The 24052-nt window shown below is 27.3% G+C and overlaps 1 protein-coding gene across 1 annotated transcript in view; it reads left to right on the top strand.

Annotated features, from left to right (window-relative positions):
• The window catches only part of LOC111636903 (proteasome-associated protein ECM29 homolog), a 67492-nt gene extending 46494 nt beyond the window's left edge, over window positions 1–20998 (top strand). The window contains exons 8-18 of the mRNA XM_023382293.1: window positions 1137–1242; window positions 2049–2096; window positions 6231–6352; window positions 9606–9762; window positions 10675–10734; window positions 14401–14490; window positions 15433–15499; window positions 15899–15990; window positions 16323–16389; window positions 18237–18368; window positions 20288–20998. Coding sequence (XP_023238061.1) covers window positions 1137–1242; window positions 2049–2096; window positions 6231–6352; window positions 9606–9762; window positions 10675–10734; window positions 14401–14490; window positions 15433–15499; window positions 15899–15990; window positions 16323–16389; window positions 18237–18368; window positions 20288–20400 — 1054 coding nt within the window. The 3' untranslated portion in view covers window positions 20401–20998. The remainder of the gene's footprint in view (window positions 1–1136; window positions 1243–2048; window positions 2097–6230; window positions 6353–9605; window positions 9763–10674; window positions 10735–14400; window positions 14491–15432; window positions 15500–15898; window positions 15991–16322; window positions 16390–18236; window positions 18369–20287) is intronic.
• Window positions 20999–24052: the final 3054 nt, after the last annotated feature.

The following is a 24052-nucleotide window of genomic DNA, read 5'->3' on the forward strand; positions in this document are numbered from 1 at the left end:
GAGGGTTCCCAATACATAAGTATACATTAAAATTTTTTAGAGTATTATATAATTTGTAAAATATATTATTTAATTCTATTGTTAATTACAGATTAATATGATATTTTCAAAGATATTTGGTAAAATTAAATTTTTAATGAATTTTGAAATAGTAGAAATTTCTAATATTTTAATCAATTTTATACAGTATATTATATAATTTTTTATTCAAGAGTAAATATAGTTAGTTGCAAAAGTTCTCCATCTGAAAAGAGAGTTAGTTTTCTCAGTATTCAGGATTACAATTTATTAATCAGTTAAAAAGTGAATAATATGAACTCTTAAGTAATTATGTCTTTCTTATATGAACTCTTAAGAATAATTTCTTATTATTAAAAATATAACAAAAATAAAGTGGAATAGTATTATGTTATCTGAATTATTAAGTAATAAATAGGATGGTAGCATGAGATAAGTTTTTTTGCTTTTGATTTGTAAATGAAAAGTATTCCAATATAAAAACAATGAAATCTCATCAAACCAAGGTTTCTGGTGCTCAGATTAATTTCATCATAGAACAGTTTATCACATACAGATATAAGAAAAATTTCAGTTTGTTACAAAGATTGAGGAAAATTCAGAACTGATTTGAATAAAATTCAGATTTATGATTTTGTTCTAATTTTTATGATATAATAGAAATTGTTTAATTATCATGGAAGAAAGTAAATGTAGTCAATCTACAAAATTGCCCACATTGACTTTGCAAATTTTTATTTAAAAATCATAACAGGCTAGATTCCAAACATTTCTAGTATGTTTTTTTGTAGCTAGAGTTATATATAAGATTTAGTATATGTATTCTCTTATATTGAATTTATCAATTGAATGCATACAAAACTCATATTTGTGTGTGTTAGACATTATTTTAGAGAAATGTCTGGCAATTTTTTGTTATCAAAACATTATTTTTGAAACTATTAAAAATAAAAAATCTCTTCAGAAGCTTAAAACCCTCAGGAAATTTTATTTCTGAGTTTGAGCATCTTATAATTAGAATTTATATTTTGCATACTTTATTTATCAACATTTTAATTTTTTACAGTGTAATGAGTAATGAAATGATTTTATGAAATAAATTAATTAATCTATTGCAGTTGTTTAGCATTGTCGGATTTATTACGAGGAAGAGATGTAGAAAAGATTATTGATTATTTTCCTGATTTATGGGAAAAATGTTTTCGTCTTAGAGATGATATTAAGGTAAGTTATTGTGATATATCTGATTAACTGTTTAATATTATTTCTATTTTATGATTGACAATTATACAATAAATAGTAAGTTGACTTTTTTCATAATAATTATATTTAAACCAAATACTGTTAAAATTAAAATATTTAAATGACATCTAAAAGCAGCCATATTTATTGTTGTAACTTTAACTAATTAAAATAAAAATTTGATAACTGTATTGTGCAAATTATCATCTTATAGAAAGTTTTAATAATTAGAATATGAAATTTTAATTATTAGTGAGATTTCTAAAGTGCATCCTTAGCATTGCTGTTATTTTCATAGAACAGCTTCACACAAAATGTGTGTTCCAGCATAGTGATGATGATCATGGCTGATAAAAATGATATGCAATAATATGGCCACTTTTATCCTCAGATTTTGTCTGCAACACATGCTCATGCAAAGTAAACTACTATTTATTGCTTGCAGCACCAAAAGTGCCATAGTAGGCATTTTGGTGTTAATTTTTTGTAACAAATGTCTTCTATATCTACATGTCCTGAAATGTCATTAGACCAGATTTGATTGCATTTAGACTGCTAAATAACTTTCTATACAATGTTGAATAGGGGTACTTTAATTAATTACAATCATCCCATATTTTTACTTTTTTTCATTCTTGTATTTTTTCTGGTTAAACCAAAAATACTGTTATTTTTGAAGTGTTTCATATTTTAAAGGAAAGGTAGTAAATTTGAGTTAATACACACTTTTTCTTTCCTTAAATTTTTATGTACTCTAAAAATGTTTATATTAGTTTACTACATTTTAGGAAACAGTAAGAAATGCTGCTAGTTCAACATTAAAAACACTTAGCAAGGTAATGTATTATTTTTTTAAAATACTAAATACATTAAAATTAATCTATGATAGAATTAGATTTATATAATAATGATACAAAATTATTAATGATAAATGTTATTTGTCTTTTATCTACTAGAAATTAAGTAAGGAAAATTATTTCATTATTACTTTTTTAAGAGAACCGCAGATAATATTTATTACTAGCAATTGTATGGAATTTTCTATTAATTATATAATAGTTTATAAACATTTGATTGTATTTATAATCATGGTTAATTTACTAATTATATTGATCACAAATTTTAATAATTAAATTTTAAAATATTGATCGTTCTTTTTCTAATGATAAAATTTATTCAATAATCTTTATTTTGAAGAACTTCAGACTGATGATTTGTATATCTATTGAAGATTGAAGCAAATCTTTAAGGGAAGTAGGAAAACAATACATTAACATACCCAAACAAATTAAAAAATAAACCAAATTGTTAAATTTTAGAAATAATTTCAACAAAGCTTCACAATAAATGTGTTTGTATTACTCACTCTACTGCTTACTTGGACTTTACATTAGTTTAATTAATCACATTTCTGATTTTCCTAGTGCTTTCAAGTTTCTGGATAGATATCCCAGATCTTAACCTGAAAGTTCTAGAGAAATTTTAAATATTTTTAAATAAAAAAACAAGTAAAACGGCAAAACTGTATTTGGGACAAGACTATCTCTCGGAGACTCACTACTAAGCGGAATCACTTTGACCCTCAAGGCAGATCTCATTCTCATTCTCCAATCTTCTTTGGTATCGCTGCTTTTGGGTACAATCGTTCAAACTTCGCAGGCCACGATGGATTTTCGATGAAATTAACCTATCCAATTTGGAAATTTCTCTCTGTTGCATGTTGGCCCAGTTTGAATTTTTGTTGATGTGTAACGAAACTTTCCCATTTTTGAAAAAAATAATCGTGGCTATTGTATCGTCCAAAATTATTTTTTTATTTTGTACAAACAATATACAGTTTAACCCAATTATAACATCATTGGATATAATGACAACCCTAATATAACGTCAAACTTTTATCGGTCTCACAATTTTACTATACTAGATAATGTTTAAAAAACTTCACTTGTAATGACATAAAACCGTTTTAATGTCATATTTGAAGCACTCCCAAATTTACAAAATTAGATTACAAATTTTATTTAACATAGAAGAAACCATGTGTTCAGTCCTAAGGTTAGAGTTCACTTCTTAGAATGACTGTGAGTGGTACTCTCCCCTACCTGACTTCAGTGGGGTGAGGTGACTGTTTTGCCTGTTTGTAAAAGAGGGGTGCCATTTTGTATTTTATTTTGATTTGATTCTTGGTCCCCTGACTACCTACGAGTCTGGATTTTTTATGTGCAAATGATTTGGGCACCTAATACTCTGTGCCAAATATCAACTCTCGACATGTACTCCTTCGTACTTCTATGCTGGTAAGAACATCAATCAGGCAGTAAGATTTTATAAACAAGACATAGTCTTGTCAATTAATCCCTTTTTGTCCATTTAAAAAAAAAAATTTTTAATTAAGCATAAAAAATACTTAAAACTGAAAAAAAAACGAAAAAAATGCGTTAATTTTGGTTAAAAAGCTTCATCATTTAGTTTTCTTTGCCTCGCCTTTCTGTGAAATTTAACACCGATGAGTTATTGTTTACACATCTGGATGACCTTGAACACAGCTGGAGTCGGATTTCCCGGGACATTCTCATAGACATCGCGGGAGGACAAGGGTTTAAAGTAGGGTGACTTCAATCTGGCGGTATATTTTTAAATATTTTAAAAAAATTATAATTTTTATTGCGATTTCCGACCCCCCCTAATTAATTAAACTTCTATATAATAAAATCTATTAATTAAAAAAATTAAAAAACTATCGGAAGTCGTTTTTGACATCAGAAAGCAGCTTTAAATAACTTTACCGAAGGAAAATCGGTGCACTACAACTTTAGAATGATAAATTAATTTTGATAAAAAACTCCCATTAAAAAAACATTAAGCCTTAATCGAGCCTTATCAAAGGCTCATTAAAATCGCGATAAAACTTTTTTGCGCGCGCAAAAAATTCTGAAAAAATTTGGGGACCTAAAAAACATTCCAAAAATTCAAAAAAAAAATAATTTTTTCAAAAGTGGCCTTAACGACCGATTTTTACGTAACGCTATAAAACTTGCTCGAGTCACACTCGAGCGCGGCTCAGAAGCGGTTAAATTAACGTGAAGTGAAAAGATGTCTCTCCTACCTTGTCCCTGATGACCACGTGACTTCGACCACGTGTTCTGTCTTTTGTTCTGTCATTAAAAATTTACTGAGAAACTAATAATTTACTTAATTTGTATCGGCAGATATTTACAACAACGTCAATATATAGTATAAATCCAAGATCAGCATGGCTGTTGAATCAAAAGGTAGTAAAAAGATGTTTCTCCTCGTTAGAGTTTAGGAGCAAAGCGAGGTCAAAGGGAGAAGGTCACACACAGGTGCCCTCAATCCTAAGGTTAGAGTTCACTTCTTAGAATGACTGCGGGTGGTACTCTCCCCTACCTGACTTCGGTGGGGTGAGGTGCCTGTTTTGCCTGTTTGTAGAAGAGGGTCGCCATTTTGTATTTTATTTTGATTCGATTCTCGGTTCCCTGACTACCTACGAGTCTGGATTTTTTATGCGCAAATGATTTGGTCACCTAATACTCTGTGCCAAATATCAACTCTCGATGTGTACTCCTTTATACCTCTATGCTGATAAGAACATGAGGCAATACAATTTTATAAACAAGACATAGTCTTGTCAATATAAATACCAATTAAAAGCAGTAAAGTGACTAATATCAGGTTATAAAAGTAAAATTTATACATTTCAAAAAAAACTTTATTGACCATTAACTCAATAATGATTACATTTAGCCTGATAGGTAATTGTCAATATCAATTAAATCTCACCACCTTTGCTGCAAACTTTCAATCTCTTGAACATAGAATGACTAGGATTTATCTTTGAAGAAAGCCTTGAATCTCGGCTATATATTTATTGAACTGTATATTGGCAATATGGTTCTGCAGGGCACAAAATAGATGGTAATCAATTGATGCCAAGGTCTGAGCTGTAAGGTAGATGAGACAGAACCTCCCAGCTCAGACTGACCAGCTTGTCTAAGGTCATCTTTGCTGTATGTGTTGGTGCATTGTTGTTGTGGTATCAGATTTTGTCAATTTTTTGACAAAGTTCTTTGATCTTGGTGTTCAAGCAATCCAGTTGTTCACAGTATAATTCTTTGAAGGCAGTGATCTTGGTTGGAAATAGCTTTATCATGATAATGTCAAGGAAAAAAAAAAACAATCATTGTCTTCTTCTGCACTTTCAAAGAATAAGATAAATACAGTATCTTAATCTTAATTCCTTAAGACAAATATTACTTTTAAATTTTACATATTTTAATATAGGGGGGCGCTTCCGACGTTCGTCAGTGTTGGTGAGTTTTTGAGTGAGCTGTTTTTTATTGAATTAAAGTGCTTTGGATATGTTTGCTTCTACAAAATGTCTGGTTTTTCATCTTGGTTTCATTAAAGATTTTGATGTATATTTATTATTACGAGCTTTATTGGTAATTGGAGGTATTGAATCTAACCCTGGACCGATGTCTCGCACTNACTCACATTGATTGTTCTAGAACAATTTTTTCCAATTATTTATAGAAAAAATTGAAATGTCTAAATTTCATCTTTACAACTTGATACAACTAGGTTTATGAGTTGTAAAGAAATGAAATTAATAAAATAAAAAAAAATAAAAATTAGAAATGAAACAAATTTTGTCATTAGAGGTAACTAGATTATTATTTCATAACAACTTTATAGAAATTAAGTTGTTAAGTTAATTTTTTTTAAATAAATTACATAGTAATCAACAAGTAGATAAAATAGCAAAATGGATTTTATCATCGTCTTCAGCATATTAACATTTTGTCATAAAACTTCTCTACAAAATTTTGATATGAATTTTTTTTTAGTTTAAGATAATGAATAAAAAATAATTTTTTTTTAAAATAAATGCACAGATGTTTATTAATAAAGTTGAAGAATTTAAGTTTTTTTTATATATTTTCTTTTAGATTTGTATTAAATTTTGTGATGTAAATTTGGGAAAAAGTAGTGAGAAAATGTTAACTACCATTTTACCAGTCCTTGTGAAATCTGGATTGATGAGTTCTTTGGCAGAAATCAGAGAAATAAGGTAATTTAAAAAATTTTATATTAGCTAACTAAACAAAATAATTAGGCATAATTACTGAATAAATAATCCAGTTTGCTTTAATTATTAATACTAATTTTGTAAGTACAAACTTAGAATCAGTGGCAAGATAGTTATAAAAGCAAGGAAATCATAACATGTAAGAAATTAGAAATACACTTTTTAATGTTTGGTAATTGAAACAATTGATTTTTATTATATTAAATATTTAATACTATTAAAATTAACATGTAAGATGAAACATTTTTTTATAGGAATTTGAAGTACAGACCACAATTTATTTACATAATTCCTAATTCCAACAGAATATTTACAATACCTTTTATAAGCAACTAGCAGATTTTGCCACGCGTTGTTGTATAAATGTATAACACTTTTTCCACGGGGGAATTTTTCAAAAAATCCTATCTTAGTGTATATTCTGTTGACGTACCCTATTAAAACAGAATCAAAAACGCAAAAAACCACATGTAAAATAGTATAATAGAAGCAGAGGTCTTTACAGTAACCCTTAATCCTAACCATCTCCCCCCAGTGGGGGGAATTTCGACATGTATATTATATAAAAACACGTGCGTATTCGAATACAATGTAGTGTCAAAATTTCAAAAAAATCGGTAGGAAGAAATGAACATTACATTTTTATTTATATAGATAGATAGAAGATGATCTTTTTTCTTNTATAAATGTATAACACTTTTTCCACGGGGGAATTTTTCAAAAAATCCTATCTTAGTGTATATTCTGTTGACGTACCCTATTAAAACAGAATCAAAAACGCAAAAAACCACATGTAAAATAGTATAATAGAAGCAGAGGTCTTTACAGTAACCCTTAATCCTAACCATCTCCCCCCAGTGGGGGGAATTTCGACATGTATATTATATAAAAACACGTGCGTATTCGAATACAATGTAGTGTCAAAATTTCAAAAAAATCGGTAGGAAGAAATGAACATTACATTTTTATTTATATAGATAGATAGAAGATGATCTTTAGTTCATCCAGAAAAGCAAACTTAGGTTGTTGTACTCGTAGCGCCATCTGTTGATCATAAAAGCCTTAACCTAGATGATATCTTTTAATTTATATGAATGTTTATCAGAATAATATACAGTCTATTTCTACCCTAAAGTTCCATTCTAAATATTGGTGAAAGAATTTTTGAAATCAGATGAGTAGTTTTAGAGATTACCCACTACATCCAAACTTACAAACATTACCTCTTTATTATATTAGTATAGATAACAAAAGAAGGAAAAATGGTTTTAAGAATGAAAATGCAAAGTATTGCTTTAACAGTTTTGCTTGTTATGTTTTACTTTTTAAAAACTTTAAAAGATAAAATGACTTTTAAATTTAGAACATCATATTTCAGAATTGAATAAATATTTAAAAGCAGACAGATTCGTGAAATAAAACAACAAATGCTGGCATTTTCATTTATTTAAAAAAAAGAAAGGAATCAATATGTTAGTAAATTTAATTTTTTTTCTTTCTTATTTATTATTGCATCTACATTTGTAAATAAAATGTTAATTTCTTTAAATTTATCTCAAAGATACTGTATTTAAGACAATATGCACACACTAATGAGTCAAAAATAGGCATGTTAACAAAGCAAAATTAAATTTTAAAGTAATTAAACATAATTATTAAAATAGTCAATCATCAAAATCTGAACTTATTTTTTAATTTAAAAAAAAAAGTATTCTTACACTAAGCAAAAAAGAAAACAGAATATTTTTTCCTACCTTCAAAACATTCTAACATCTTGGCAAACAAACATCTACAAAAATTAAACCTGATGATTATCTTAATAACAAATTATATGTCAACCATTAATATATATTCATAAGTCAAATAAATCAAGTAATTTTCAAACTATAAGAAATCTCTCTTTTTATATCCTAAAAATAACCGAATTTGTTTGGTTTGTCATTATTATAATCTAGGTTTTGGTTGTTTTATATGTATAAGTATTGAATGTCTGAATTGTTAGTAGATGGCTGAAAGATATAGAGAGCCATGGTCTACAGAAGTTCCCAGTTGGCATGATGATATCCAACCTGTATGATTATGTAATAATTCTAAAGCATATATATGTTTGGAAGGGAATTGTGAGATTAGCAGTGGGCCACTGGGCTCATCCCAAATGACCACTTACTCTGCAACAGGTTGGTAAAACCCGTTCTCGGCTTGTCGGATGGCTAGGAGAGCAAAAAATTGAGTGGGGAGTGCGTCGGTAAGTCAGCAGGTGTCCTTCAGAGACAGGAGACAGGTTTAAAAACTAAACAAGCATTTATTTATATAAATAAGCTAGGATACATAGGTTAAATGTGATTAAATAAGTTCACTATACAAAAGGGACGCTCTAATAGCTTTACATGCTAGTCTGAGAGAGAGTTCACAAAGCTCTAAAAAGTACAAATACCTCTATGCGGATATGTCTAATATGCGTTTGTTGAATATGTTCGTTAATGGCGATGGAAGTTTAAATGGCTGTGGTTGGTCGTATGTCCTTTCGGTCGGGAGTATGGAGACAAATATGGCACATCTACCAAGTATAACTTTCGAGGGATTGCTTGGAGCTTCCGGGGGACTTGAGCTTTTATACGTTATTTGTGGGAAATGAGTCACGTGATCAACTTCTGTTGACACTTACGGTGCATTCCGATCAACTAAGTGTCAACTTTCCCATCTTAATGTGAAAACAATCGGTGACCTCCGATATACTTCTCACCAAGAATGGGTTTTTCCTCGGAGTTGTTTACAAAGATTTTTCTGACATCGGCGTAAAAATCACGGATTTCACAGAATTGAATAGAAGTCCAGATATAACTAGCAACATGTCTGCAAAGTATCCAGATGATATCAGTTTGACCTATGCTCCAGATCAATCTTTCCTTCTAAAATTTTGTAAAATTTTAAAAATTGTATTAAAATTTTAATTTTTATTGTTATAAGATGGTTACTTAACTAACTATTCTAGATCAAATTCTCTAGATTAATAGTACTTCTTAAGTCTGAAAATAATCCAATTCTTTTGGTTTATGATTAATATAATTCAAACATTGGTTACTTTATATATAACAATATAAAATTAAAAATTTTTAATAATAAAATCACACAACTATCTATATTTTCTATAATTTGTACTGCTGTGCTTTTATGTACAATTAGTATTTACTATCAAGTATTTTTGTGGTACTAATAAAATTGTTAATATTTTCAGTTTATCTACAATTGTACAAATTAGTAAGAAAGCTGGACATCTGTTAAAACCTCATCTTCCTTTGCTTTTTATAGCATTATTAGAAGCTCTTAGTATTAATGAGCCTAATGTCATCAATTATTTAAGCAATCGACTGGATGAATCTAATCAAGAAAAAGTAAGTTTATTCCATTTTAATACAAAAGTTTTTAACTTGCAATTTTGGTCTTCTTTAGATAATTTTTATATTTTTTTAATCTGTTGATTTTATCAATATTTAATGATTATATAGAAATATTTTGAGAAACAAGTTTCTTTCCAGTTCAGTAACGTTGGGTGTATTCATTATTTCTGATACAAGATTATGAGATAGCATAAGAAATTTTATTTATAATTATTTTATTAATTTTTATTTCTATTGTGTTAAATATAGTTGATTTTTATACTTTGACTGCTAACTCATTTTAGCTACTAATTTACATAATTTGGGCAATGATGATTGGGAATTAAATTCTACAAAAGTAACAAAATTATTGCTGATAGTGTTAATATAAAAATTTGTAAAATTTTATATAACTATATAAAATTTCTTGCATTATTGGCATGTATGAAAAAAATGATTTTAAAGTTAAAAAGGTATTCTCTAACGGAGCTTGTTAGCTTTATGAACTAGAAATCTTGAATCTTTTGTATTTTAAATTACTGAGAACATTGACATTGTTTATTAAGAATTATTTTTTTTTGAGTTCTTTTCCTTTATTAGATTAATGCTAATTGAGATTTGCCATTGTCTAGTCTCAATTACCATTAATCTGATAAAGGAAAAGAACTCAACAAAAAAATAATTTTTAATAAACAATATTAATGTTCGTAGTAATTTAAAATACAAAAGATTCAATATTTCTAGTTTTTAATTATATTTATTGTAAGAGAAGATAGTACTATGACTGCAACTGTACCACATATGATAAACTAAAATTTAAAAATGTTTTAATTAATCTACAGTTATTAAGTTTATATTTTAAAAAAGAATGATTATAATTCTAGTAATGCCATATTAAATAAATATGTTTTGTTGTTTTTTTTCTAGCTTGATATACAAAGAGTTTCTGTGTTCCAGAAAAGTCCAATGATGGAAACCATAAATTTTGTAAGTTATAAATTGTTGTGTTATTTTATAAAATGTATGCATTTTATTATGTATAACTTACTCAATCTTTATCTAATTTTTTATGTCAAGTTATTGATATTTATAATGTGTTTTAAAAAAATTAAATTATAATAAAAATGATATTTATGGATTCTACTCAAATTTGTAAGTTTGCCGAAGTTAAAGGGGGAAACAATTTATCTCACGTGAGAATGAGCCTAAGGGAAACTGCATATGTGGATTGTGGCAGAGGAGGCAAATGAAGAACAAGTGTTTTACAAAAGAAAACCCGTTTATTTGTTCGAATTCATGCTTACATCGATATTGGACAATTCCAAATCTTGGTGCTCCTGTGAACAGTGAAAGTTCGGGTGATTGGTTGCAGCCTGGGTGGACGAGAAGGATCACTGAACGATACAGATGTTCGTTGTTAAGCTGCGGCGTCCTGGGTGATCGGTGGTTGCACAACACAATCTAAATCACAACGATAGGCTTAATCCAGAGGAGACTCTCTTTCGACCTTGAAGTTCCAATTTTTATAGTTTTTCCCCCACTGTTCGCATTTCGGATTGGTCCCTCGTTCCATTCCTCGCTTCACGATTGGTCTCTCCTTTGTCTCCAGGTGCAAGACAAAACTTTTTTGGGTTGTGGGAAAGGTCCGATTTGAGGTGTCCATCTGATACCTCTTTGTCGACTCTGCTCGGTCACTGTCTATAAAACAATAACACCTGCATTCATAACTCAGGCCATTGTTTACCATTTCTTGACGTCTAAGAATTTAATGATCATTTTCACCTTTCATCTATCAAAAATTCCCCTATTTTTTTGTTCAAAAAGGTTTATCTCAGCCAACATTTTATAGACACGCGAGTCAAAGATCTACCTGTTTATGAGCGCTCGTGTTAGAGTTTGTCTTCCACTAAGACCTTGACAGATAGTTTGACACATACTCGAACCGTTCCGAGTCTCGTTGTTTACATTTTGTGTCACGCAAGAATTTCACAGTTTACTCGAGTTCGAACCTCGTCTGGAACCCCACAAATTATATTGATAGTCTACAAATTATTTTATGATAATTAATTTTTAAAATTATCTTAATCAATATCTAAATATAACAGACATTGCAAAGCCCAATATTGAAACATCCAATGATTGCCTAAATGATTGGGCTACAATTTGGTTAATTAAATAAATTACTTTGTATTAACTTTGTATTAAGTGAAGGACAGATATATTCGTCCAGGGCAATCGTGTGGCAGTGGTGAGAAAAGAATATATCCATTAAATTCTTTTGGGAATATCGCCAAAAACTACCACAAAAAAAAGTTCACATAAAAAATGAATTATGTAACAATAAAAAAGACTTTTCTTTACTAGACTGTTTACAAAATCTTTTTCCGAAATGGTAATGAGAAAAAACGCATGGAAAAATACTTTAAAAATTTCCCACATTTATTCTCCACTACTTTGAGGTAGCATCATGCCTGACTATGCTACTGCTGAAAGGTTAATTATTTAATTAGCCAAATTGTAGCAAGATCTTTTAGGCAAATCATTGGATGTTAATCAATATCTTTATTTTCAATGAGAAATTCATTAATTTCATTATTGGATGGTACCATCCAATATCAAAGAAATATTTACATCTATTTTTATGTGCTAACTTTATGATCATAAGGAAATTAACAATTATTTTTTAAAATGTATAATATGCATATCAGAATAATATTTTAAAATAAATACATAAACAATTTAAAATTTTAAACAAATAAGAGATATCTTTATTCTATCATTATTGAAGATTTTATCATAACAAAAAAATGCAGAATTGAATATTTGTGTGCATTTGAGCTTTTTATAAACATCATAAATATTTTAATACAAAATTAAAATAAAATTAATTAATAGAATATAGATAAAAATTAACAAAAAATTTTTTATATACAGTAATACTCTGAACTTATGCGATAGGTGGGACTGAGCGATAACCGCGTAAGTCGGGGTATAATTTCACAATTTGTGTAAAATCCAAGTCAGATGTATGTAAGCTAATAAATGTTCTCGTTAATCTTATCTTGTCTTTTGATTCGTTCACGGTTACAAGAAATCACCACATAGAGTCTCTCAAGTCTCCGTAGATATAACAAACACAGAAATAAACAACACAAAATAAATTGTAGCTATGTGTCGATTATGAACGACACATCCGAACATGTAAGCTGAACAATAGTGTGGGGGAAGTGAGTAATCAAGAGTTGCGTGGCACTCAAACAAAAGACGAATCAGCGAGATTTGAAAATCGCGTAAGTCAGGGTAGCGTAAGTCGAGGTATTACTATATTTCAAAATTGAACAAAATATACTTTTAAAAATATAATTTCAAATATCTAATAAGTATAATGACAGACTATAAAAATTATTTAATCTAATTAACACTATTTCTGTTAAAAATAATATTTTAATATCTTTTGATGGATATATAACATTAATTTTAAATCATTCTGATTCAGTTTGTTCTATTAATACAGTAAAACCTGTCTAAACTGGGTAATTGTGTGCTATTGAATATTTTTTCCATTTTGGCAGGGTTCCAATTTAGAGAAGGTTTAATGTATTAGTTTAGCTAAAATTAAGTCTTTTCTGTTGATATTAATATCTGTCTTGCATTCTAAAGTCTTTTCTTTAATGACTTTTTTAAAATATACACCCACAACTGCTGTAAATGATTGAGCTAAATTTGGATATAATGATTATAAATTAGAAATGAATTTGGCACTAGTAACTGGAAATGCATCTGCACGGTAAGTGGGAGTTGTGGGTTCAAGTCCTGCTTTGGGCCAATTATTTTTTTCCAGTTTAATCTAAATTAATTAATTAAATATTATAATTATTAATTTTAATATGAGATGGTGCTAACACCTCACTCTAGTGATAAATTCATTTCTAATTTATAATTGTTATATCCAAATTTAGTTCGATCATTACAGCAGTTGCAGGTGTATATTTGCTTAATATCAGGTTTTGTTTGTCCTGTATATTTGACTTTTTTTTAATAAAATTTGGATTTTGTCTGTATATGTTGTTTTTAATGATTAATTTCAATTTTCAACTAGAATTTACTCTTAAAACTATTTTTTAGAAAAATATTTAATCTGTATAATTCCAAAATTTTTTTATTTGGAGTTTTCTTAACTCAATCAAACTCAAAAACAAGAAAACTACTTTCTGGAGTGAAATCTGTTAGTATGAGTTAAAAATGAACTTAAAATGTGAAATATGTTGAAAATATTTAGATTTCAATGTGATGAATAAAAAATGTTTGGAAAAATGTCTTATAACTAAAGAAGAAATCTGATTAATTTTTTAATTCATTTGTGTTTTATTCATAAATTTATAATTGACATAAGTCTAACATTACTATTAGTTTGGTTTCTTTAGGATGTATTATGGAATATTTATGTTAATGTTTAATGTTTTTGGAATTTTATATCCAGAAGATACACCAACAAGAACTCAAAAATAAGAAAAGTGAAATCTTTAAGTCTTTTATAAACATGTGCTTTTAAGTTTTATTTAACAGATTTTATCACTTTGACAATTATTTAAACTTTTTTACACTATAAGTTTTTTAAAAAGTTGAATTAATTTAATAATTAATCATTTTCAGTGTGTGCAATACATTGATGATGATATATTGAAGGAATTAGTACCCCGTCTTACTGATCTGATTAGAAACTCTGTTGCATTAGGAACAAAGGTAAGATATTCAATCTTTGTATTGATATCATTTTGAAACAATTTCATTGTAAAATACATTTGAACAATACACTTTCATAAAATAATAATCAGGTTAATCAGGTTTATTCAATTAGACAGACAAAAAATATTTATGGATTTGGTAAATAATCTTATTTCTTGAGTACATATGTAATTAAATGCAGTTTATTAATGACTATTGCATTGTGACTTCTTGATTTCGTTATACATTATGTAAAATTTTTTCATTCATTTTGAGATAATGGAATATTTAGAAATGACATGAACTTATGGAATCTATGTGTTTTAGAGCTACTCCTGACATTCTCAGAATCTCAAAAATGTACTTTCCAAGAATTTTATCAAAATAAGCTTTTTTTAATCCAACAAAGTAATTTGATTTATTGAAAAATAAGAATCATAAGAACTTGTAAAGACATTACATCCCACTTATGTTAAGAATAATTATTAATAAAATAAATAATTTAGAAATAAAACTTTTGCATTAGAGATTGTTTTCTCTTTCAAATGTATTTGTTCTAAAGCATTTGCTAATTTTCACAGCTGATGATGAACTTATAAAAGAATGAAAACATTATTGAAAAAAATTTAATTTGGTTTCCAGAATTAAGCATTTTTTTCACTCATCTTTTAATTTATAATTTATCATATAGGTTTTTTTTTTTTGCATAAATTTACAGAATCTCTTTGATAAAACATCTTCATACTAATTTCCTGAAAGCACTTTAGCTGGTAAAAATTGAATTGCATATTTTGATTAAAATGAAGTGTAGCATAATACATATATGCATAGATTAAATAAAAAAATAAGGGATATACAATGTGAAATAATTATCAGTCATTTTATAATATGCTTGTATAACAATGTTTAAAATCATAATAATGTATATGAAGTTAAAATTAAATTTTTTCATTTTTACAGAGTGGTTGTGCTAACTTTATAATAACTCTAACTTTACAATGTCCTCAAGAACTACAACAATATTCAGGTAAATAATCATTATAATTAACAAAAATAATACGAAAACTTTAATTATCTTATTAATTTTGTAATATCAGGTATCTTACATTATTGCATTTTGTTCAAATTTGTTTTCTGATAACAGAATGAAATTTTAGATTCTGTTAACTTTCATTTGAAAAAATAGCTATAAGGGTCCACTCTACCTGCAGGCCCCATATAAGCTTTCAATGGCCCTTATGCTTACATCAAATATCATCTTCTTGGTATAAGTTAGTGAGCTCCAACCAGAAGATTTTTAAGTCTATGGCTTAAGATTTTTTTTATTATACTTAGCCAATTACATTTAAAAGTTAATTAATACTTTCTCACATCTTTTATACATTCACTTATTTATACTAAAATATAAATATATTTATTTTAAAAGGAAAATTGCTAAGTGCCCTTATTAGTGGACTTAATGATAGAAATGGTGCAGTACGAAGAAGTTATGCTAAAGCAATTGGACATTTAGTGAGGGTAATGATTTATTTTGATTAAACATTCAAGAATAAATTTTAATGTATTTTATGCATTACAGTATTTATTTTATTATCAATATTTTAACGTATTTCTAACTTTGTAGATGTATATTCTTATAATTCTTTCTTGTTTAACTAATAAATATAATTATTTGCAAATATTTTTATTTATTTATATTTTAAGTATATTATACTTATTATTTTTTGAATGTTTAAAGATAAACTTTATTTCTGTAATTCACAATAGTGTAAAAATTGTTTATGTAAATTTAACATGTATAATGTTAAATTAAAAATGTGTATTTTAAAACAATTGAATAATTTTTTTAGGTTTCAAAAGAAAGTAGTGTAAATAAAGTAATTGGAAAAATTCAAGTATGGTATTTAGAGAAAGAAGGTATTTGAAATTTTTTTAAACAATAATAAATACTAGAATATGAATTTAATTTTTTAAAACAATCATATTATACAAGATTTTCAACACTTGTTGGTGATTTTGTTATAAACCAGTTTATTCCTTTAAGCAACTCTGCTTTCAGTTCTTATTAAGTCATCAGAGACTTTCAATTTAATGATAACAGAATTTGTCTAATAAAGTAAAGTTCTGTCTGCTTTATTCAGTATTTGTCTACTTTTTTGTCAATTCTAATTATAAATCTTTAAAAGCATTGTTTCTTGTTACACTCAGTTTTAATAACAAAAGTTTTATCAAATTTTATATTTTTCTCTACAGTCAAATAAAAAATTATGATAGTTTGTAAGATAAAATACAATAATTATAAGGTATTTGAAGTATTGAAACTGTAATAAGAAAAATATAATAAAAACTGTTTGAGAGTATAACACACAAGCCAAATATGATTATAGGAGGACACATAATTCAGGGGTTTTTATGCCCAAATCTTTTTTTCAATGATGTGTTTTCAGGCTGAAGGTAATGTGTTTGCATCTCTTGTGAGAGCTATAACAATATAGGTTGTTATATGTTTTTCTTATTCTCATATTTATTTGTATTTTGTTAACCTTGTATATTTTTTAACTTTATTTTTATTTATTGTTAACCTTATATTTTTCATAAGTTATTTATTTAATTTGTTTCAATTTAAATTTGTATTTAGAATACTTTAAAGGTTAAAATTTAAGCCAAAGGATTGCCATTAATAATCAGGCTATTATAATTATTAATAGTGATTCTTTGTGTTTGTATTAAAACATCGGGCTTCAAGATGTTGTTATATAGTTAAAATTTAAATGGAATGTTCTATTCATTGGACATTTTTTTATATGGTTTTAATAAATCCGATGATGGCCTATAGGAATATACTAAAACATTAGTTAATAAAAAATATTCTCTCACCAAATGCATAGGTGGGGTTGTAAATTTGTAATAGTAGTAGTAATATAGCCTGATATCATTTGGCATTAAAATTTTTATTTGATTGCTGTTGGCAAAATTAAGGATGGCTGCCTAAGTTATTTTTCTTAAATTTCTGTATAGCATCAAAGAAAGTGACAATGTTGAAATTTTTTTGCTTTAATTATACAAAATTATAGATATATGCTTGTCATTAACTTATATGTATGTATATATTCATATATGTATTTATGTGTATATATATATATATATATATATATACATACATACATACATACATACATATATACTGTGCTAATGTAACAAGTACAAAATGATGAAAAGTAAAAACAGATTTGTTAAAATAATCTTATATCATTATCATATTTAATAATTTAGAGTAGACTTCCACTTATCCAGCCTTTCAATAATTCAGCATACTCTCCAGTGTGATAATCTATGAAAATGTTAGTCATGTTACACATCCTGTTTTCCTGTTTACTTGGTTTTATTTCTTGCAGTCTTACATGTCAGTGTTTTGTGTTATTTGCTCACCTATCTCCAAAAGAAAAATGGTACTGAAGAGCTATGGGTCAAGTCATTTACTGCCTTTGAGCCTATATATTCACTTGTTATTCATTCTGTACAAGGAATGGTCAGATTAGCAAAAGTCTACTGTATTTTTTGCTATTTCTGTACATTTTGTACTAGAGAATCACATCAAAATTGTCAAAACCCCTATGTTTTGATTAAAATTTAGGTTGTCTGCATTATTGGTAAATGTCAGCTTTTTTTAAAATCAGAGGTTGAGATCTCTGTAGTTGATAGAGATATTATTGATTATAATAGTGTAAAATACAAATTATTATATGTTTTTTTTCTTTTTTTAGAAGATTATGTTCATACATCTTGTGTATATACCATGCATTCAATAGCCTTACACAGTCCTGATATATTTAGAAGACATTTGACTGAAGCATTGCCTCTAGTATTTTTTGCCATGCACGGAAAATCATCTAAAGGTTAGCTTTGTTATATTTAATGACTAATTTTAAATGCTATATTTAATCAGCATCAGCATACTACATGTATTTTTCAGATGAACTTACTTTATGCAATAAATTTTCTTACAATTAGCACAGCTTTTATTGATTCAACACTTAACCTGGATTTCTCCTTATATGCTATTTTTTAATAGAAAGTATTTTTCCACAAATGCCACACTTGAATAAACTCTACTAAATTATAAAAAATTCTGAAATTGTATCAATAGATATTGTTCACTCATTTTACAAAACATTTCAATTCATCTATCAAATGCGGAAATATTTTATTTATTCCAAGTATTCAATCATCCCATGATTATATCTTTTATGAAGGTCCACTGATCAAATACATGAGTTTGTTATTAGTCTTTGTTCAGACTAAACTGAATTTTTTTCCATTCAGGTACAGTAGCTTCCTTAGTAACTTAAATTTCTCAGTGTTTCTCAGCTGCACTTCTATTTTGTTCATATATTATAGGCTATTTTTGTAGAAATTTCCTGCTACTTCAATAAACTTAAGTTACTTTTATTTGAATCTGTATAACACTTTTACTATTTTTTTGACATCAGAAGTTAGAGAACTCACTTCTTCAGTCTTCTAATATCTTGACAAAATGTTCTTTCTTAACTACTACTTTTATAACTGAAATATTTTCAATGAAGCTGGTGTATATTTGGAATACATCTACTTAATATCTTGCAAATGATAACCATAATTTTAAACAGGGATCTGTAAACAATTTCTCCAATACAACAGGACATTTTTCTTGAGAAACAAAATATGAGCAAAGCCCATCAAATATTCTTAAAATTCTGTCAATCAATGCAATCATAATCAACAACCTCCCACTTACCCATACATGCAACATTTGATGCATTTAGTGAATGGGTGGTGCTGCAGCTCTTTAGCAAAGCAGCTGGCTAAACTAATCTTACATAATGTCACTCTGTCAGAACTATCTTAAAGCAGAATGCCATTGTTCAAGCAGATGCTTACTCTACTGTATTAATTAAGTGCTCCACTTCTAATAAACCACATTTCTCCATTCCATCTGTAATGCTTAAAAAAATGGGTGAAAACATAAATTTAAACTTAAAATTTGATTAAAAAATCTTCAATATAACTGTGTGGAAAAACAAAAGAAAATTATAGATATTGAAATATACCACATATAAACTTTCAATTTTATTCTTTTCAGTTCTGGATCTTTACAATGTCTGTCAGTTAAGGAATTAAAGATACCTAGTCAACCTTACAGCACCATTATAGCCTCATTACATGCTTTTTGTTTGTTATATGCATCCATTACTTACTCACTGTATGAGGACTGCATTTCTCACATCAGCAAAAATAAGCCTATACTAAAACTAACAATAAAAAATATGGACATAAAATATCAAAAACTTCACCCTCGATAGAAAGAAGTCCTGCCTTAATTAGTCCTAAAACTACATATTTATTAACAATAATACTTATTTATGAGCCATTTCCAGGCATTCATTGACATTTCACAATCTTTGTCAGTGATTACTTTTTCTGTCAAACACCTTTCATATATCCATAATTTTTTTTCAGCAGTTTCCAAGCTCTTTCTCTTATTCCAAAATTCTCACTTATTGATGTAATATCTGACTGTAGTGCAGATCTAGGAGATAGCTACTAAATTAATTCATTTGTATGTCTCCTGACAATTGACTTGGTTGTTTGTAAGCACTAGAGTAATTTGTAAATAAAAGTGAATGCCAGCAAAGCAGTTGTTATTTTAAAGAACTTAGAATTGTTTTCATGTTAACGTAATTATTAAATTATATATTTGTGTTTTATTTATGATGATTAATTTTTAATGCAAATATATATTTAAATTAAAAATTTTTATTTTTCATATCAAATGAAGAAAATGAAGACCTTCAATCTCTCTGGAAAGAAATGTGGTTAGAGTTTACAACAAGTAAGTTTTACAATAAACGTTTAAAATTATTTAATTTTAAACTTAATAAAATGAAATAATAAATTTTTTATAGCAAGAAAAAATTTCATGATTTTACTTTCCTGGTTATTGTAAATAACACAGGAAAAGCATTGGAATTATGTCAAATTTGATCCTCTTAAGTTTTTTGCAAGTCTTCACATTTTGAGACTACCTGAACCCAAAAAAAGTAAAAAAAAATCCATGAATATGTGCATGTTGGTGTCTGTTTCTTTTTAATATCATTTAATAGGATGGGATAACAATTAAGAAGCAAAATTTGGCATGTTAACTTGTATATAAGGGCCATTGATACTATTAAATTTTGGTAGTTAAAAGGAGTGGGAGGAAGGGATTGTGTGTCATGTCTTGAGTGGGGTCAAACTTAATGAAGATTTACTCAGTATTAACATTTACAATTTTTTATAAAACCCATCTTTACTATAAACTTTAAGCTTTTTGCCATTTTATAATAATTAATAATATAAAAGTTATTTATTTAACAAAATTTCATTGAGATGGTGTCACAAACAATTTCAATTTTGTGCTAATATATCTTAGTATTTTTTGTCAGGAAAGTTATGCAACTTATCACTGGATCTTTTGGAGTGTATTTGGGGTATTTTTCATGTGATGAGATAAAATTTTAAAAATTCACAATGTTTTGATATGCTGTTTCTTCTGTCTTTAAATTCTATATTGTTTGAAATGTGATGAGTATAGTCAGTGCTTTTATAATATGCTAATTATCAGTTTTATATTTTTATTCATACTGTTAAATCATAAGTAAGAAAAATCAATGACTTTTCTACTGTAAAAAATTATTTATTAATTTTAATATAAAAATTTGATTCAACAGATATTCGATTCTGTAGTTTTATTGATATTCAAAAGAAATTAATATATTTGAAGAATCAATGAAATAATAGTCCAGTTTATCTTTTAGGCACAGATGTTCATATTTTAAAAAAACACAATAGATTAATGATTCAAAAAATTAATTGAATATAAAATAAATTTACAGGACCAACTAATTTAAATATCCAATAACTTAAATAAATTTTAAAATTCAAAAATTTTATAACTTAAAGAACTTTAAAAAAAGAAAAAAGTAAATTGGTTTGTATCACTGCAGTTTTTAAAATCCTAATACAATAATTGATCAAATGATCGGAAAATAAAATTACCTTAAAATAGAAGCATAAAACATAGCTTACATTGTCTGAAATCCAGAGAAATAGTAAATTTATTCATTAAATTTTTTATATAATAAACAAATTAAAATATTTTCAGGGAAAAAATGCATGCTATTAATGTATAATATATAAATGAGAATAAATTTGTTGAACATTTGTGATCTTTAAGATAAAATACCATTTCTTGTTATATTCTTTAATATATTTTATTATATAAAAATATTTTATATAACATTTGTTACCAAAGAAACAAATTCTTAAAGGTAAATCTTTTCATCATAGATCCTTTAATATAGATAGATTTTATGTACAAATTTATTGAATTAATTACAAATTGTGTTATTATACATTGTCTACAAATTTGGGACTATTTAATGTACTGTACATTATAAATGTCATAATCAAAGCCTGGTGCTTTAGTGATCCTAGGATTATCCAGCACACAGCTGTAAAGTCTAAAATAACTTTTTATTTCAGTTTTTACTCATCGTGATATACAATTTTCAGTTTGTTCAAAGCATACTGGACAATTGCAGATTACTTTATTTCTCATGGACAAACTGCAATATGTGTAAAGTATTTCAGCTCACAAATAATTTGGTGATATGTGCATTGTGTGCAACATTTTCTATTATCAATTTCTATTTAAAATATGAAAAAAATTGAAATTTGAAAGGAATTTGCTTTATTTGTTTTTGTTTATCAATCTAATAATTGAAAGAAATATTGTGTTCAAAATAGAGTATTAAGTCTATATTAACAAGTCTATATTAATGGAGAATCCATTCTACTCGAATGGATTTTAATATATTAATATCATTAATATAAACTTGTTTAACTAAGGTTCTGTAAAGTGAAATGTAGATGAATACTTTGTCAACAAAAAAAAAAGATAAAATAGAACAATGGAGTTTATTTAATAAATCTTGGTTGCACTAATTGCATTTTACTGCTAATAATCTTGTGCAATTAGAACTATATCTGTTTAATAAATTTTTGCTTTGCAGTAATATCTTTTCTTTTTCTAGATTACATGATGCCATCCTTCAACACACTTTGATTTCTCATGGACCAAATATTAATTTTGTTGTCTTTTATTGTAATATTGCCCTTTTTACAATTGTTAATTTTTTTTTATGCTTTCAAATCAAATATACAGCGTTATCTCGCTTCAACCCGGTGATAATCCTTATTTGTCATTGCCATTCTAAAATTTGTGTGTGATAAAAGAGAATAATTGAACTAGTTTTTGATATTTTTTCCCTTTTTTTTAACTATTTACTATTAAAAAAAAAACACTATCAGATATAAAATAGATTTTTATTAAAAAAGCACTACAACGTCGAATAACTTCATGAGGCCATACAACAACCAGAGGTCGGAGCCACTTTTATAGATGTTAGCCAGAGGCCACCACTAGGATGTAAAACAACGTCTTATGAAGCTCTTTATAATTTAACCTTGAGTGAAACTACATTGGTTATATGACGTCGAGCAGTCGGATGGCTCTGTACGGCCATAACTAGTACGATCGCTGGCACATCAGATGGCAGTTAACATTTTAATCTATATGAGTTTATAGCTACCTATTTTTGTATTGTGTACGGGTGTATTATTCATAGCTGACCCTACTGGCAGCTTGTGTATTCATGCATTTGATCATGGGACACTGTTAAGAGAATGCATTATGCATGGTCTTGTGTTTGCTCCCTTCTAGTAGAGTGTTATTGGCCTTTGCACAATTATCACAGCATGGTTCCTGACTCTGGATACGGCAAACCTTGTGTAAGTTAGCCAGTCGAGTTTTAGAGGGATTGTTAATCCCATGTCAGGATGATCTACGGATGTTCACGTGTGGGTGTGGCNAAATTTTTTTAAACAATAATAAATACTAGAATATGAATTTAATTTTTTAAAACAATCATATTATACAAGATTTTCAACACTTGTTGGTGATTTTGTTATAAACCAGTTTATTCCTTTAAGCAACTCTGCTTTCAGTTCTTATTAAGTCATCAGAGACTTTCAATTTAATGATAACAGAATTTGTCTAATAAAGTAAAGTTCTGTCTGCTTTATTCAGTATTTGTCTACTTTTTTGTCAATTCTAATTATAAATCTTTAAAAGCATTGTTTCTTGTTACACTCAGTTTTAATAACAAAAGTTTTATCAAATTTTATATTTTTCTCTACAGTCAAATAAAAAATTATGATAGTTTGTAAGATAAAATACAATAATTATAAGGTATTTGAAGTATTGAAACTGTAATAAGAAAAATATAATAAAAACTGTTTGAGAGTATAACACACAAGCCAAATATGATTATAGGAGGACACATAATTCAGGGGTTTTTATGCCCAAATCTTTTTTTCAATGATGTGTTTTCAGGCTGAAGGTAATGTGTTTGCATCTCTTGTGAGAGCTATAACAATATAGGTTGTTATATGTTTTTCTTATTCTCATATTTATTTGTATTTTGTTAACCTTGTATATTTT

This window comes from Centruroides sculpturatus, unplaced genomic scaffold (assembly GCF_000671375.1).
Source record: "Centruroides sculpturatus isolate CEXI.00-Female unplaced genomic scaffold, Cexi_2.0 scaffold128, whole genome shotgun sequence".
NCBI lineage: Eukaryota > Metazoa > Arthropoda > Arachnida > Scorpiones > Buthidae > Centruroides > Centruroides sculpturatus.